The sequence below is a fragment of the Amphiprion ocellaris genome, chromosome 24 (genome assembly GCF_022539595.1).
Source record: "Amphiprion ocellaris isolate individual 3 ecotype Okinawa chromosome 24, ASM2253959v1, whole genome shotgun sequence".
Lineage (NCBI taxonomy): Eukaryota > Metazoa > Chordata > Actinopteri > Pomacentridae > Amphiprion > Amphiprion ocellaris.
In genome coordinates this window covers 7,122,161-7,137,780 of record NC_072789.1, presented here as the reverse complement: position 1 = coordinate 7,137,780, position 15,620 = coordinate 7,122,161, and the positions used below count along the sequence as shown (strand labels likewise).

General features: G+C 38.5%; 1 protein-coding gene and 1 long non-coding RNA gene across 2 annotated transcripts in view; one reads left to right on the top strand and one right to left on the bottom strand.

Moving 5' to 3' along the window:
• Window positions 1–15,620, bottom strand: part of LOC118469708 (uncharacterized) — a 150,137-nt gene that overhangs the window by 19,266 nt on the left and 115,251 nt on the right. The gene's annotated exons all lie outside the window — the stretch shown is intronic.
• ndfip2 (Nedd4 family interacting protein 2) lies at window positions 2,729–13,733 on the top strand. Its single transcript, XM_023261601.3, has 8 exons — window positions 2,729–2,966; window positions 7,045–7,267; window positions 7,502–7,632; window positions 8,157–8,244; window positions 8,557–8,681; window positions 10,205–10,271; window positions 10,382–10,487; window positions 10,665–13,733. The coding sequence occupies exons 1-7, from the start codon at window positions 2,940–2,942 to the stop codon at window positions 10,483–10,485; spliced, it is 765 nt and encodes a 254-aa protein (XP_023117369.1). The 5' UTR covers window positions 2,729–2,939; the 3' UTR covers window positions 10,486–10,487; window positions 10,665–13,733.

The window sequence follows — 15,620 nt, the reverse complement described above, 5'->3', positions numbered from 1 at the left end:
CACAGACTGGCTTCTAAAAACTCCCAACATTTCTCTTTAACCTGTAATGGTTTCTGAATCGCTTTGTGCTTTATCCTTGAAACCCCAGTACTCGCATTCATAAAGGTACCAAGAGCCTATTATGCTCTGATCCACTGCAATGCTGATCCAGGATTAGCCCGGAGGCGAGAACACATGACAAGGTAAACTTCACAATGAGGTAAAGACACAGACCTGCCTACCTTCTGCTTATATATACGCCAACAAATACATTTTTGAAAATATATTTTAACTTTTGGGGCAGCCTGCTCTTGCCCAAGAACACGACTGCTTTTACAAAACAAGTGATTGTGAAACAGCTCGATGTTATTTCTGTTTTTTTGACAGTGAGCTGTTAATGTTGGCCAGATATTGCACAGTGCAATCCCTCAAATACAGTACCAGCCAAGAGCAGAGACCATGAAATCTATCTGAGGTTATTCTCTGCAGGAGTGGGGTGTTTTTTAAGAGCCCCAGGGCCCTGCATGTTTTTTATGGGAGAGATCTCACCTCTTATAAGCTGCAATGATAAAGTTCACAAGGTTTTCAATGGAAACTTATGAATAACTTGATTGCCAAAGAAAATGTGCATTGTGGATGCCGCTGTTGGCTTCAAACCTCAGGGGTACTTAAAAGCTCATGAGTGAACCTTGAGTTGAGGTTGTTTTGTCACGTGTGGAATTTTCTTGTCCGTATATTCTATGTATACAGAGTTCACTCGTGTTCTACTCAAGGTCGGCGTTTCACAACATGAATTATGGCTCTGAGTTGGGAGTTTTGCTCAAGCTGAAACTCTTCACCTTGGTCGATTCCTTTAATAATTTACATTTAAACAAGAAAATGAAAGCTCGGAATATTAAACCACTTCAGGGGATTTTGAAATGCTGCATATTTCTGCAGCAGAATCATAGACTTGAAGCGTCATGTAAACCTGGAGGAGCTCATATAAGAGGGTTTTGGCGCCACCTAGTGGTTTCAGTAATTCATTATTTTCTGTGTGTATTTGCATCATCGGGCTTTCTCAATCTGTGGAAATCCGTGATCATCAAGTCAGCCAGAGTCAGACTGCGTTTGGAAACAAGGAGACGTTGCCTTCAAAGTAAACGTCCTTGTTCTATTTATTGGAACATGGATTAAAAGCCGAGGATTATTTTAGGAAACCAGATTCAGTGTCATACAGTATATTGTTTTTGATGCTCAAAGAAGATTTTGCTGATAATTCATAAGTAGTAAAACGTATCTGGTTAAGGTATTTGATGATTTTAAATGGGAAATAAGAAACGCACATGTCATTTCACTGCCTCCTTGTCTCTTCTGTCCTCCTACTATAGTTTATCAATCAAGTCTTTTCTAATGCTTTATTGTTGCCACTTTTAAATGTGTTGTTGTCTTTTCCAACGTTTTAGTCTCTTTTTAATGTTTTATTGTTACTGCTTCTTTGTAAAGCACATTGAGACTCCAGTTTTGAAAGATGCTACAGAAATGGAGTTCATTATTACTATTGTATTATAAAGCAGCAAATAATGTGATATTACATTGATATTAACTCATTGATTTCTCCATAATAATTATAACTGTAAGATGTTTACTAATGATAATGTAGTGTTTGACATGTGTATGATATTTAATGTCTTTTCTAAAGGTTTACTGGTGCCCTCTTTTAAATGGTCTCCTTTTTTAAATGTTTATTTTCAGTCTCTTATCAATGTTTTTGTAAATCATCTTTTAACTTCAGTATTGAAAAATGCTATAAAAATAAATGAAAATTATCATGATTGCTTCATAAATACCTGGTGTAAATACTACTACTAATATTAATAATAATAAAAAGAAGATGATCTCACAATTGTACTTATTTGTACCATGTCTTTTCTAATGCCTGCCCTTTATAATGCTGTACATTTTTTTTTAATGTTTTGGTATTTTTGTATCTCGCCTATTATTATAAAGACAACATACAACAACAACAAAAAAGTTACTTCCTAGGTAGTAAGTAGTCACTCCTGAACAACAGTATTATATTGCTTTATATTTATACATCCATCCATCCATTATCTATACACCGCTTAATCCTCATTAGGGTCGCGGGGGGGCTGGAGCCTATCCCAGCTGACTCGGGCGAAGGCAGGGGACACCCTAGACAGGTCTATATTTATACAATATTTTATAATTTCTTTATAAATATTTTAACTTTTTTTTCTCATTTCAAACGTTTTAGTCTCTAAACTGTTGTGTGAAGCGGGAATAACCATGACAACAGTAACAATGTTGATGATAATGGTATTGTTTTCCAAGTTTTGTCTCTTTTAAATATTTTTTTGTTGTTGTTGTTTTTAGAAACAAATAACAATGATGATTTTTATAATGTCTTATCGGTGTCCTGTTAAATGTTTTTGTCCTCTGTAATAATCTTTTTTAAAAAAGAATATTGATGTAATTTTTGTATACTTTCTTGTAGCCTCAGTTTAGGTGTTTTTGTTTGTTTCACTTTTATTAATGTGTTATTGTAGTTGTTCTTGCTCTTATTATTATTATTATTACTATTACTATAAAGGACCAATTAATTCGTTATTACCAAACTAGTCTAGGTTATTATTAACGCCTAATTCATTTGTTCTTAACTTGGAAAATTCAAAATACATAAATTTAATAAAGTGCCGCATTAGTTTGATTTTGAAGAGTCTGATGGGAGGTGAGGCCTGTGAGCAGCACTTTGGTTCCGCTGTTCTCCGTTTCTCTCCACAAACTGAATCTTTCTCAGCGAGTCAACTGAACACTGCAGCCATTTCTCCGACTACGTGTTTTCTGCCTCGTTTGACAGAACCGTCTCCAGTCCGGGACACAAACATCGGACTAAACACAACTTAGATTCGCCCCTTTGTCTCCTCGGCTGGCTTCCCTGCCAGCTGAACCTCGTCGGGATGGACCCAGCGAGCCGATACCAAGTGGTGAGTGACCAAAACAGCGTCTGCTAGCTCGGCCTGCCAGTCTAAGGAAACAAGGCCTGGCTAGCAAAAAATTACAACACTAAATGTTTCACTACTTCATTAAAGGGTGTTAAACGGCAAATCGAAACCTGATGAATCACCTGTGAATGTGTTCCTCTGTTGTAAACCTTAAAATTTCCCTTCCAATTGGTTTGTTTTGGCAGCTAGCCTTTAGCCAGCCAGCTAACTTTAGCTTGTCAGCCAACATTAGTCACGTAGGCCTTTCAGGTTAACATCCTTTAAACAGTGTTTCACGCGTAAAGCACACTTTCCTCGCTGAATTTACATGCTAACAGTAAAAGCAGGTTAAATTACACGGCTGTTGACAAACAAGTGTTGACTGGCTTAGCTGTTAGCTGGTGTTAACAGGGAAATTAACTAGCTAATATCTAATGCGTTGTAAGGGAGTTCTTAAAAGTCAAATTATAACTTCGCCCACGTCAAAATGGCGACCTAAAGGCAACGACAGTAATAATAAGTTGATAATAACACAGTTTACTTCAGTAAAATAAGACTTGGTATTTGTCCTGGCAAAAAGTTCGACAAATCTTCAGTGAGTTAATCAGAACAAAACTTGTGCTAATATGTTAAACACATTGCCAGCCTCTGAATGTGGTAACTGTTTGTGTTAACCAGCTTAAAATGCGCAGTTTAGTTCTGTTATGAATGTATTATAAGAGATAAACATAACAGACATATGTATTAACAGATATACAGAACAAATTATAACTTAAAATGAAGTCTGAAAAGGCAATAACCCTAACAATAAGTTCCTAATAACACAGTAACTACTTAACTAAAGTACAACTTGATATTTATTTTGGCAGAAATTATACAATTATTTCATGAGTTAATCAGTAGAAAACTTGTGCTACCAATAGTTGCTATAAACAAATTGGATATTAAACGCATTGCCAGCGTCTGAATGGGCTTAGTGTTTGTGTTAACTTTGATTAAAATGTGCAGTTTATTTCTGCTCTGAATGTATTATGACAGATACAAATAACAGGCTTGTAAAGTAACAATAGTGGCTCGCAAGATAAAGTCTGCTTTGTGCTCAGACGCTTGTGATTCGGGTTTTATTACTGATAATCCCGCAGGGTTCAGTATGAGCCAAAGCAAATCAGTGTCTCACTTTTCAACCCTGAACAAAGAAGCAGAACACAGCAGTTTTAAAAACAAAATAAACAAAAAAAAAAAAAACAAAACAGCACAGTACAGGTCGATCTGTATAGGGGATTCTCAAGGATTATGTAGATACTGGCTGCACAGGTCAACACATTCAGCCCAAACCGAGGAGTTATCTGATGTTGTGGTTTGCAGTCAGACCAATCTTCATCTCATTATGCCTACGCTTTGCATTCAGTGTGATTGGTTTTTTCCTCAATAATACTCAGATTTCTGCACGTACAAGGCACTGCTGCTTCTGAGCAGGCCTGCATGAGTTTTGGGTATATTTGGACACACGAGGAGGCTTGTGGCTACGTTGTTAAGATCTTATGTAATCCCCTGTGCGCGGGGGTGTGTTATGCTTTGTCCTTGATTCTGAGCCAGTCGTCAGCCTCATTCACTCAGTGCCTTGTGTGCCGACCCTGGGCTGGTGGAGGTTTAAAGGGGGATTTTTGGAGAGGTTTATCTGCGCGTCGCCGAGCAAATTTCGCTATAATTATGACTCCTCTGGTACACGTCACCTGTGACTTATTCATTTTTAGTGTCATCCCGATGCTATCATAAAAGGTGATTCCCCTGGCTGTTGTGTTAGATCACAGTCAGATAATTGATGTTACTTATTGGAAAATATGTATTTATTTAAAAGAAAGATTTAACCTTTCAAACACAATGTTATTGCAGTTCATCAGATTTGACAAACAGTTCGGGGAAACCGCAAGTTTAAAAGCAAAACTATAATTGGTTTCAGTATTTAGACGCTACTAAATACTCTTAAGACCCTGTTCGTATCTTGCAGCTCAATGAAGGTAGGAAAAAGTTAAAGGCAGAATGGTTGTGATGTTTTGTGTATCAACACAAGCCAGCAGAACAGTACACTGATTCATCTGACATCTTGTTTTCCATTTTTGTGCCCGTGTGCTAACAACTCTCAGGCACTTATCCTTTTCTGTGCCGCTGAGGAATTTGCTTTAAGGCTGTGAACAAGCTGAACTTGCTTAACCACCTTGAGACAGCTTATGTTGATTTTTAGTTTATATCTGCAGTGGGACACATAGTTAGTCTGTGTTTTTTTTTTTCCTTTAATCTGCCAACACTGGGTGACGTAGTGTCGATACAGTGAGATGCAAGTTGGTAAATAATAAAACCATAATCTTACACCTGTTACAGGATTAAAAAACAAAAATGTTACTTTTTAACAAGGTCAATGTCAGCTTTCTTGATAGAAAATTGGCCTGGAGCTGTCTGGGTAAAGTTAACTTTCTCAAGGGCACTTTGATATTAGTCACAGAGGCAGTGAGAAGGAATCACTCCCTCACTTTGCCCTTCTAGATTCCCTGCAAGCCATTCTGTAGCCACCCTGTCCCCATCGCCCCGCTGTAATTACAGAAGGTGTTTGGCTCTTGGCTCTGACAAAAATCATTCCACTTCAGAGTGTAGATGACTCTCAGCTGTATCAAGGATCATCGTTTACTGTTTACATATAGATCACTTTTCCAAAGACCGTCCTGTGTTGACATACCGATGTCTGCGCGTACAGTGTCAAACATTCTGTTGAGGGCAAATGCTCCTACTCTCCACTGCAGACAAACACTACCAGTAATTTTACTCCTGCACATACTGCGTACTGGCTGGGATAAAACTGTAACCCTGCATCTCCCGTGGCATCTCAACAATAAAAGCCCCCTCGTGTTTTGACAGTTAAATGCTTGAGGAATTGTTCTGTTTGCATTGGCAGTAATGTAACATGACTCTAAGACGAAGCTGCTATCATTGAGATAAAATTGTGCTGCATTAAATGCACGTCACTGCTTGTGAATCCCTCATGCTTATGTAACAGGGATGAGAATGACAAATGGAAAAAAACTCTGAAAATGTCTGATTGTCTGATTTTGCAATGCGCGTTGCCGAAAGATGTCGGCGGCGGGATGGCCATCACGGCGGACGGCCATCACAAGCCTCGGCTCACGACGCGTCGGCCGGCCGGCCGCTTGCGTACCCCCCTACAATTTTCTCAACGGATTTACACGATTCACAAAAACTATACTTTCAGCGGAAAAAAAACTCGGAATTCCGCGGATCCGCGGAAAATTCTCATCCCTGTTATGTAAGTCCTATGAATCTAAGGCGGGAATGGTGAACCCTGCCACTACTAAAAACTGCTATCGAGGGGTAATTACTGAAGATAAAGGCACTATAAATATATTGTAAAAAAAAAAAAATCACATATCAAAAATGGAATTGAAAATACAGTTTGATTTTATGACACTGTAACTTTAAAAATGTGTGTGTATAAGACAAATTGAACAGGAGTAGTTTGTTATTAAAGTGATTTTCCAATGTTTCGGGTTGTCATAAATGTACAAGTGTGACAAACGGCTGTTTAATTAAGCACAAGGTCTGAAGATGATTGCAAGGATACATGAGAAGACTACCAACTCAAGGCCCAGGCCAGAGCTCAGGCAGAGGGAACACAATATTTTGCAACTTAAAAATGAAAAATAGTGACTGAAAGTTTTCCACTCAGAGAAACTGAAATTAAGACAAAGTTATAAATAATATGTAACATACTAGGGGAAAAATATCATCATATTCTGTAGATGTGCCCACGTCAACCCACTCATTCAGCTTTAAAATATAAAACTGAAGTTGCTGACTTTAAAAAAAAAAAAAAAATTTTGTTACGTAATAAATACTGGATGTTGCTGCTACATTCAGCAAATGTCTGACAATACAATACTGACATCCATAAAATGCACCTAATGATAGTAACTTCATTTCATTTTAAGCAGCCACACTTTTTAGCAGACTGATCAGCTGATCTGCTTGTGCCGACTCCACTAAACAACACCCCCCACCCCCTCTCCTCCAGTTGCACAATGAGGACGATTCTTCGGAGGCCTCCACAAGTGAGCAGCAGCCGTGTACTTCTGCCACAGCCCAGGCCAGTGCGTCTGGCCAGAGCCAGGCCCAGGCCAGCCTGACCCCTGATCCCACAGCAGGCGAAGCATCGGGCTCAAGGACTCAGGGGGAGCTGGACGCACCACCACCTCCCTACGCATCCATTGACCTGGGAGCAACCGCTGCAGCACCCGGTATTACTTTTAATTCCCTCTGCTTATTCCTAATTCTTCTTCTTGTGGCTCCCTGCTTCCAAAAACAGCAACAAGACGTCATGTCATGGAAGTCTGTGGCAGCTATTGGGAGTGTCTGTACCCATGAGTCCTACGGATTTCCATGACGACATCGCCACATTATTGGCAACTATCTTAACTCTACTTAGATACGACGTCCAGTCCTCTTTATATCCTTCTCGGTTGTTTCCACAGAGACTAGTTTCCAAGGCGATTTCCCAGTGCCTCCGCCCTACAGCGTCGCCACCTCACTGCCCACATATGATGAAGCTGAGAAGGCCAAAGCAGCCGCCATGGCTGCATCCACAGTGGAGGTGATGCCACGGGTAAGAAGACACATTCAGTAATCACAGATAGATTCCTGAATCTCCTCTTAATATTTTCTTCTCTCTTTTGTGGGCATGTTTTAAATATTCTGCCACTGACACATTTGCCAGCTAATTGTCTGGTTTGTATTCTTCAGTTGTATGCCAGTTGGGTGAGGTTTACGTCAAAGCATGCCAGAAGATGTTTACATGTAAAATACTCCACCCTTCTCTGATGTCAGACCACAACAAATGCTTTCAGGCTTCAGTTGGCTTTTAGTTCTGGTCTCTTTGTTTTGCCAGCTTTGGCTTTTCCCATATTAAAACTCTCCTACATGCTAAAGTACATAAAAAAGTTGAGCAGCTACAAACTACTTTACAGCAGCTATTGTACACAACACACTGTTTCAAAGTCTTAGAGGCAACATACAGGCATGACCTGGCATTTTTCATGAATGAGTGACTGACGGCAAACATGTTCTGCAACTCATCTGTTGATTTTGTTTAGTAGCTGTATTTACTTTTATTTCTTGTGTCCACATAAGGATGATGAATTCCCTCCAAGAGATGATTTCAGTGATGCTGATCAGCTCCGAGTTGGGAATGATGGAATCTTCATGTTGGCCTTTTTCAGTAAGTCTGTCTCATGTTTTAATTATTTGACCAAAGAAAAAAGCCCTCAACTGCGAACAGAAAAGGGTCAGAGGCACAGTTTGTTTTGACAAGATTGTGACACACTCTTCCACTACATGTGAATCTTTGATAACAGCGTTGAATAAACTCTAACCTAGAATCCGAGAGATCATGTTTGACAACAAGTCTGTGATTCAGATTATTATTTTCTGGCTAATTTTGAATATTAAAAATAATTCTGTGATACATAAAGAACTACAGAAGTGTTCCTGAGTAAATTATGATAATTTGTCTTTATGTTTGTCCCTCTAGTGGCCTTCCTCTTCAACTGGATCGGGTTCTGCCTGTCCTTCTGTCTGACCAACACTATTGCAGGACGCTACGGAGCAATCTGTGGCTTCGGCCTTTCTCTCATCAAGTGGATTCTGATTGTGAGGGTATGTATTTTCATCATATGTGTTAATGAGTGAGGTTAGTATTGTATTTAAGAGCGGGGGTTAAGCTGGCCCTAACAAAATGTCTGCACTAGGGGTTTTAAAATGCTAAAAGGCATTCAAAGTTTGCATTTGTTAAATTACCTGTCAAACATTTCCTGCAGATATTCAAACACCTCAAAACAAAAGCAGTCAGCACCGTTAGAGATGTAACACTGCAAACACTGTCAACAACAAACTGCAGTAGCTAAGAATTTCTTCATAGTATTAACAACAACATGCATTAACTTAAATTGGTATTTTTTCATTAGTTTATCCTTCCACCCACTTTCTGCCACTTATTTAGATATAAAAGACATTATATAGCGATAAATAATTGGCGGCCATATTGTTCTTACTGGTATCAAACTCATAAAGTTTGATCATGAAACTGTATTTTGTGTGGAGAACAATTTTTGACTTATTATGTAAAGAGTTTTTTTTTTCTTTTGAGGACGAAATAAACTTCTGGCGAGTGAAAGCACGTTGAAAGCATCTCTTGAAGTCAGACCCAGAACTAAACCATCTTACTGGGACAGCACAATTATGGCTAAAGTCCTAATCATTATTCTTCTTATCAATGTTGAGATCACAATTAATGGTAGATTTGAGTGACAAAAAACATTTTCACATTTATGTAATCTTGGCACTTCTTTCACTTTTACTCTGTGCTACATTCCTTCTAATGTACAAAACTTGGCATCAAAATAAGACTTAAAAAGGTTCTTCTTCTCGCAAATTCAGTGCATCTCCTTGAGGCCAAAAATGAATCAAACTACACTCAAAACTCCTCATTAGCTGAACATCTGCTCATCAGTACACTACATTTTACCAGTGGTCCCTAACACCACTAGTTGCTTTTAGCGTCTAGTCTCTCCACTCAGTTATCACTGTGCATGCAATTTAGACAGAAGAATAACAAAAATTACTTTAAAAACAGTGAAATAAAGTATTTTAATGTCAGATTTACTCCAGTTGTCACCAGTTCATATTATCTGCCTTGGCTGTCTTCTACTAGCAGCGTCATGTATGAGCAGGGCACGTATTATAAATGTTAGTTTCTCAGTTGATCATGTTAATTTAATTTGCCAAAAACACATTTGTGGTTAATATTTGATTAAATGTGCAGCTCTGCATGTAACAAACAGTCCTCAGTGTCACAGACTGTCATAATCAGAAGCTCTGAAAGATAGAAAGACAATCTGAGAACATCATTCAAGAGTGTTCCCAGGAGTTTGACAGGGCAGAGTAAGAGATGCTATGTATATGTATGATTTGTGATTTGCTTTCTACCTAATGAGAAAGCTTCAACGATGAGGACTTCTCTATCAGTTTTCTTTTATCCACATACAGGAGGAAAACTGTGGGCTCATCTTATAATCAGGGTTATCTTATAATTGAATCAATTCAACTCAGTGCTGTATGAGTCAAAACTCTTCAGAGAAGCTTCTCTCTGATAACACAAACATCTTTTCCTTCATGTCCAGTTCTCTGACTACTTTACCGGCTACTTCAATGGTCAGTACTGGCTCTGGTGGATCTTCCTGTTGCTCGGTGAGTATGTTGCAGTTGTTAATCTTTAACTGTTTTTGCTGACTCAGTTCACTTTAGCCCAAATAGGGAGGTGTCTGTTGTGAAGTGAGTAAATAATCCTCCTCCCACAGGCCTCCTGCTGTTCTTCAGGGGTTTCGTGAACTACCTTAAAGTCCGCAACATGTCAGAGAACATGGCCACCTCCCATAGAACACGCCTCTTCTTCCTCTACTAAAGGTATAGTTGACAAATTACATCCAACTCTCCAATACACTCATAGAATTCTTAAAATTTGAGATTGAGCATGTCATTACACTTTTAATATTTTGTTTTTCTTCACCTTCAAATTTCAAATAAGAAGTGACAGCCTGCTAATTGCCGCTTGCCCTAATAAATGGGTCTCATTTCCCTCAGGTTCCCATGCCATCGCCATTCCTTTTCAATGTGAAGTTCCTTCCCTCCCCCTCGAATGACCTGACTGAGGAGCCTTGCAGCGAAAAGAGGAGACGGGGAAGGACTGAAGGAAAGAAGTAGGGAGAAAGTGTTACCAGTCTCATTAAAAGCATAACGCGACTCACTCTGAAGTCTCCACTTCTGAGCCGAGCAGAAAAATGCGTCTTTGATGATCAGATCTCTATCCTGGCTTTTTCTTTTCGGTTGTTTTTCATTTTCCTTTGATTCAAAGCTCCACACAGTCTCCTGGATCGTGTGAAACAAACACTAGTCCAGCTTACGTGTCATGTGTCTCAAGAGCAGGAAGGCTGTTGAGACACATGAACAGAGAAAAATTTGGGAGTTACACTAAGCACAATGAAACTATTTCACTCACACAAGGCAGGCTATATATAACATAAATATATACTTTGGTCATTATAAGTTACCTTGTTTAATGACATTGCATGTCCTCTGTCAACAGTGACAACAGTATTACAAAGAAATTTTTAAAAACCTAATGTTTGGAAGTTTAAAATAGAAACTGTGTAGGAGTTGGAGACCTTTTCTGAGCCTTCAGATTTCCCCTCCAACTTTTTCTCATTTGTCTCCAACATTAGTGACAAAGTAGAAATAAGTATTCCAACCAAGTTCATTTATAATTTCATACATTTCTGTTTGACCTTTTGCACATTACACTATATCTTAAACAGTTTGAAGTACTAGTTTTGCCATTCCTTTAAGTTCAGGTTGTTTTGAATAAGTCTTACATTATCTGTGATGTAGCATTTTTACAGTTTTACAGCGTGAATTCACATCTTGGCCTCTCTTCTACAAAGAAATCTGAAAATTAGCAGCAGAGAGGTGAGATTGGTGGATGGATTTTCATCTTACGGGCACGTAAATGCACTTAAGATAGATCAGTTTACATATCACATACCCTGATGCTATTATTGTTTTTAAATCAAACACATTTTCAATTTGCCTCTATCTTTTGTTTGCAGTCACAAGATGTGGCTCAGAATATGTCAAAGGACAGACACCAGCTTGGTATGATTTTTAAATTTTTTTTTTTGCGACAGTCAATCAGTTAACTTAAGCCCTGATCATTGGCCTTTAATGCACCAACTGAAACATCATCATCTCTTAGCATTTGAACAAATGTTTGAAATGCCAAACCAGAGGCTTTTAGAAAAATCAGGGAAAGGAAACAGCTTGTCTGAGAGATGGACATATGCGCACCAACAGTTTTTGCCTGTTTTTTTCCTTCCTCTTCTTCCTTTGCCCTTTAATACGAATTGCCATGCTATGCAGAAAGGATTTTTATCTGTCCTGACATTTTTAAAAGGGGAGGACTACATTAACGACTGCACTTGTTGCCATTTTCACAGTTTGAATCAAAGAAAAATGAAGAAAAAAAATGTTTCCAACACACCTGCTAAAAAAAAAACAAAAAAAAAAAAACAAGAAATGTTGGGGTTTTTTTTTCATTTAACCAAAACTTTATAATTTGTTCTGACCATATTTCACAATGTACACTAAGTTCATCTCAACTCACTCAGCTCTAAAACATTGACTGCCACATACATCTGGCAAAACAGTATCTGTAAGCTAGTGAGGAGCTCACTAGAGAAAGCCCTGTAGATAAAACTGTTTTTAGGCCACACAAGCTAGAGCACTATGAAGTGGCCCAAAAGCAGGTCTCATATGCATCTCCTGCTTCGGTGCTGTAGAAGTTTGAATCCATAATAAGCATTTTACACACGGTGCAGTAACATGCCAGGCTTGAGTAAAAACTCCTCAGAGTACAAGAGTCTTATGCAATTTACTTAATTGTAATGACCTACAATTATTGTGGATGTAATGTCCTGTGATAATGAAATAGACGTAGTTGAACAGTTTGTTAATCACAGATTGAGATCCAGTTGTGACATGAGGTGGCTGTTAAAACAAAAGCCAAGGTGCTGATTATACACATTTGCCAACAAAATGATTTGAGTTACCAGAAAATCGGAGGAAAGCGCAATAAAACCAAGGAAATGGTGACTGGTTCTGCATGTTCTGCATGACGTAGACAAACCCAAACACATGGATCTCTCTCTGGGATTTCAGCTTTTATGATTAGATTAAGTTACAAAAAAACTTCTTCCCTTTTCTTTTCATGGAGTGAAATGGAGTTTCGGTGATGTGACATAGATCCTATTATTATTATTAATTATTATTATTATCATAAGAACAATATGAGCAGATGCTGAGGTTTCTGGTGAGTATGACGGTGATTAAGTCAGGGGTTACAGTCCAGTGTGAATAGAGCATGAGAAGCCTATGGGCTTGTGCGTCATGAAAATGGAGCCTGACTGGACAAAGTAAACAAAACAAAGAAAAAAGCAAAAAAAAAAAACCCAACAAAAAAACATGCTTTTTTGATTATTTTTGTCATCCAGAAAATGAAATGTATATACCAGCTTATGCCAATTCATGATATTTGCACTTTGAAGAACTTGTACAGTATGATTTGTGAATCTGCTAAACTTGATGTGGGGGTAGAAAAAGACAAAAGTTATCTTAGCCATCCAAGTTTTTCAACTGGAATTCTTAAATCATCCCAAATGGATAATTTGCCTTTTGCACTTTTTATTTTTCAAAATGATAATATTGTTATTGTGTGTCTTCTTTCATCGCTTTTAGCCTAAACTGTGACAGCTTGAGTATTGCCAAAATTCTTTTTTAAAATCTTTTTGACTGGTCATATCCAACTACAGCCTCTTTCAGCAATATCAAGATCTTTCGGTGAATTAAAGCTCTGCTGCATGATTTATCCACCAGAATGAGTGGGGTAATGTTAGGATTAATCTAGTACAAATACATTTTCTTTCTTTGTAAATAAGTGAGGAGAAAAAAAAAACAAGACGGCAGCCAAAGTATTTTTTGTCCACAATACTCCTTGTAACATCCTCTAAGGCAGTTGCTATGCATTTATTGTAACTGGAATTCAAATGACAGACGATGTCTTGCAAAAAATGCCAATAAAGTTCAACAGCCTGCCACGTACATTTTATGTTGGATTCTGTTTGCACACATTTAAGACTGTTGTGTTAACATAAATTACTTTTTTTTTTTTGAGGGGGGGTGGGGTTATAAATAAAGATGTATGAAAAAGATTTGATTTGTTTTATAACTCTCAATCCAGCTAGTATTTATGATGGAGCATCGTGGGTTTAATCATCGCTGCCCACATCATCCAGTCAATCATCAGGCTCCTTCCCTGCTGCTACTGTTATACCCTCAGAGCCAAACTGTCTTTCAACCACCTTTCATTTGCAATTCTGTGTTGCATTATCTCCCCGGGCCTTCACTATATTTCATTTAATGAAGAAGAAATTACCTGAAAATGTAGTTTTCCAACAGTTTCTATTTGAAGTGAGCCTTTGTTTTTCATTTTTATGGCATACAAGCACACATTTTGCCATTAAGGGCAAAGAAAGTTTACCCGGAATGAAAGAATGGGAAGTGCATCCTACGGTAAATGATGACCTTTTCAACACATTTGAACTAGTAGTTAAGATATGCAGGTTTTTGTCAGAGTCAGTACCAATATTTAAAACTGATATGCATTTGTATACCTAAAAAATGAAATTCCTCACGTCAAATTTAAAAGAGCACACACTCCAGTGATTAAAAGAGAGCTTTTAAACATATATCCTGCAGTGCTGATAGGCTATTACTTGTAAGCAATCTGTTTGCAAAGTGCTGACTATGGATGGAGAGGTGGCTGTATCAGAGCCAAAGGAGCACATTTCCAAATTGGTTTATTTTATTCCAACAGTTGCAAACACTACAAGCACAGAGCTGTCAGTACTGCAGGACTTTATAGTCTGTTTGGAGTTTTAATGGGGGGACTCTGTTCTATGCTTATGCAGGGAATCATGAGCACTACTTCTGAGCATGTGCACTAGGAATATCTCCAAGTGGGATATATTTTCAGGACTTTCTGGCCCAACAAAGTCAGCCCAAGAACAGAGTGTGATGCAAAAAGAAGTCTTCAAGAACCCCGGAGTTTCATCGAAGTGCCGTGTCTACAATCACATAGAAATTGTGTACATTTAACCTGCATGGGAGGCTGGCGAGGAAGAAGCTCCCAAAGAACATGAGAGCACATTTACATTTTCACAAAAAAAAATGGGCATTTTGGAAGACTATGCTTTAGACAGATGATGTAAACACACCACAGTAATCGCAGTCTTGTTTACAAGGATCAAAGATGCATGGAGGTAGCATGGAGGGACAGACCGGTGACACCTGCCTCATGGGCACGCACCACTTGTACACAGTTGCCCGCGGTGACGGACCACACACGGTGGTGTCTGGAGATGCAGAGAAGACCATAGACTGAGATGGATGGTAAATGACAGAGGTGATTCTCAGGAGGAGGACCTCACACCAACTGTGAAGCACAGTGGTGGAAATGCTATGGCTTGGGCCTGTTTTGCTGCTTTAGAGACAGGGCTACTTGCGTACAACGTTGATTCAACTTTGAATTCTACTTCATATCTGAGTGCTTGTAGGTAATGTGAGGTCATCTTTCTAAATGTAGGACCTTTCAACAGCATAATTATCCAAAGCATAGTTGCAGATCCACCAAAGAATGGCTAGGACAAATAGAGGGTTGTGGAATGAACAATTATGCAAAACATCTACAAGAAGTTAAGCTAAAGGAGGCGAACCAAGCTTGTAGGGTCACAGAAGAAGAATTTTCCTTGTAGCATTCAAGAATATCACCTTTGTTGGAACCATTTCAGAGACGTCAGATACGTCAGATACGTCAAAAACTATTTCAATAAAATATGCTTATTTGTTTCACGGGACTGTAGATGGAGAAGTGCAGCTGCAAATACCTTCTGTCAGTAATGCTTCAGTACCACATAGACAGCATGGAAT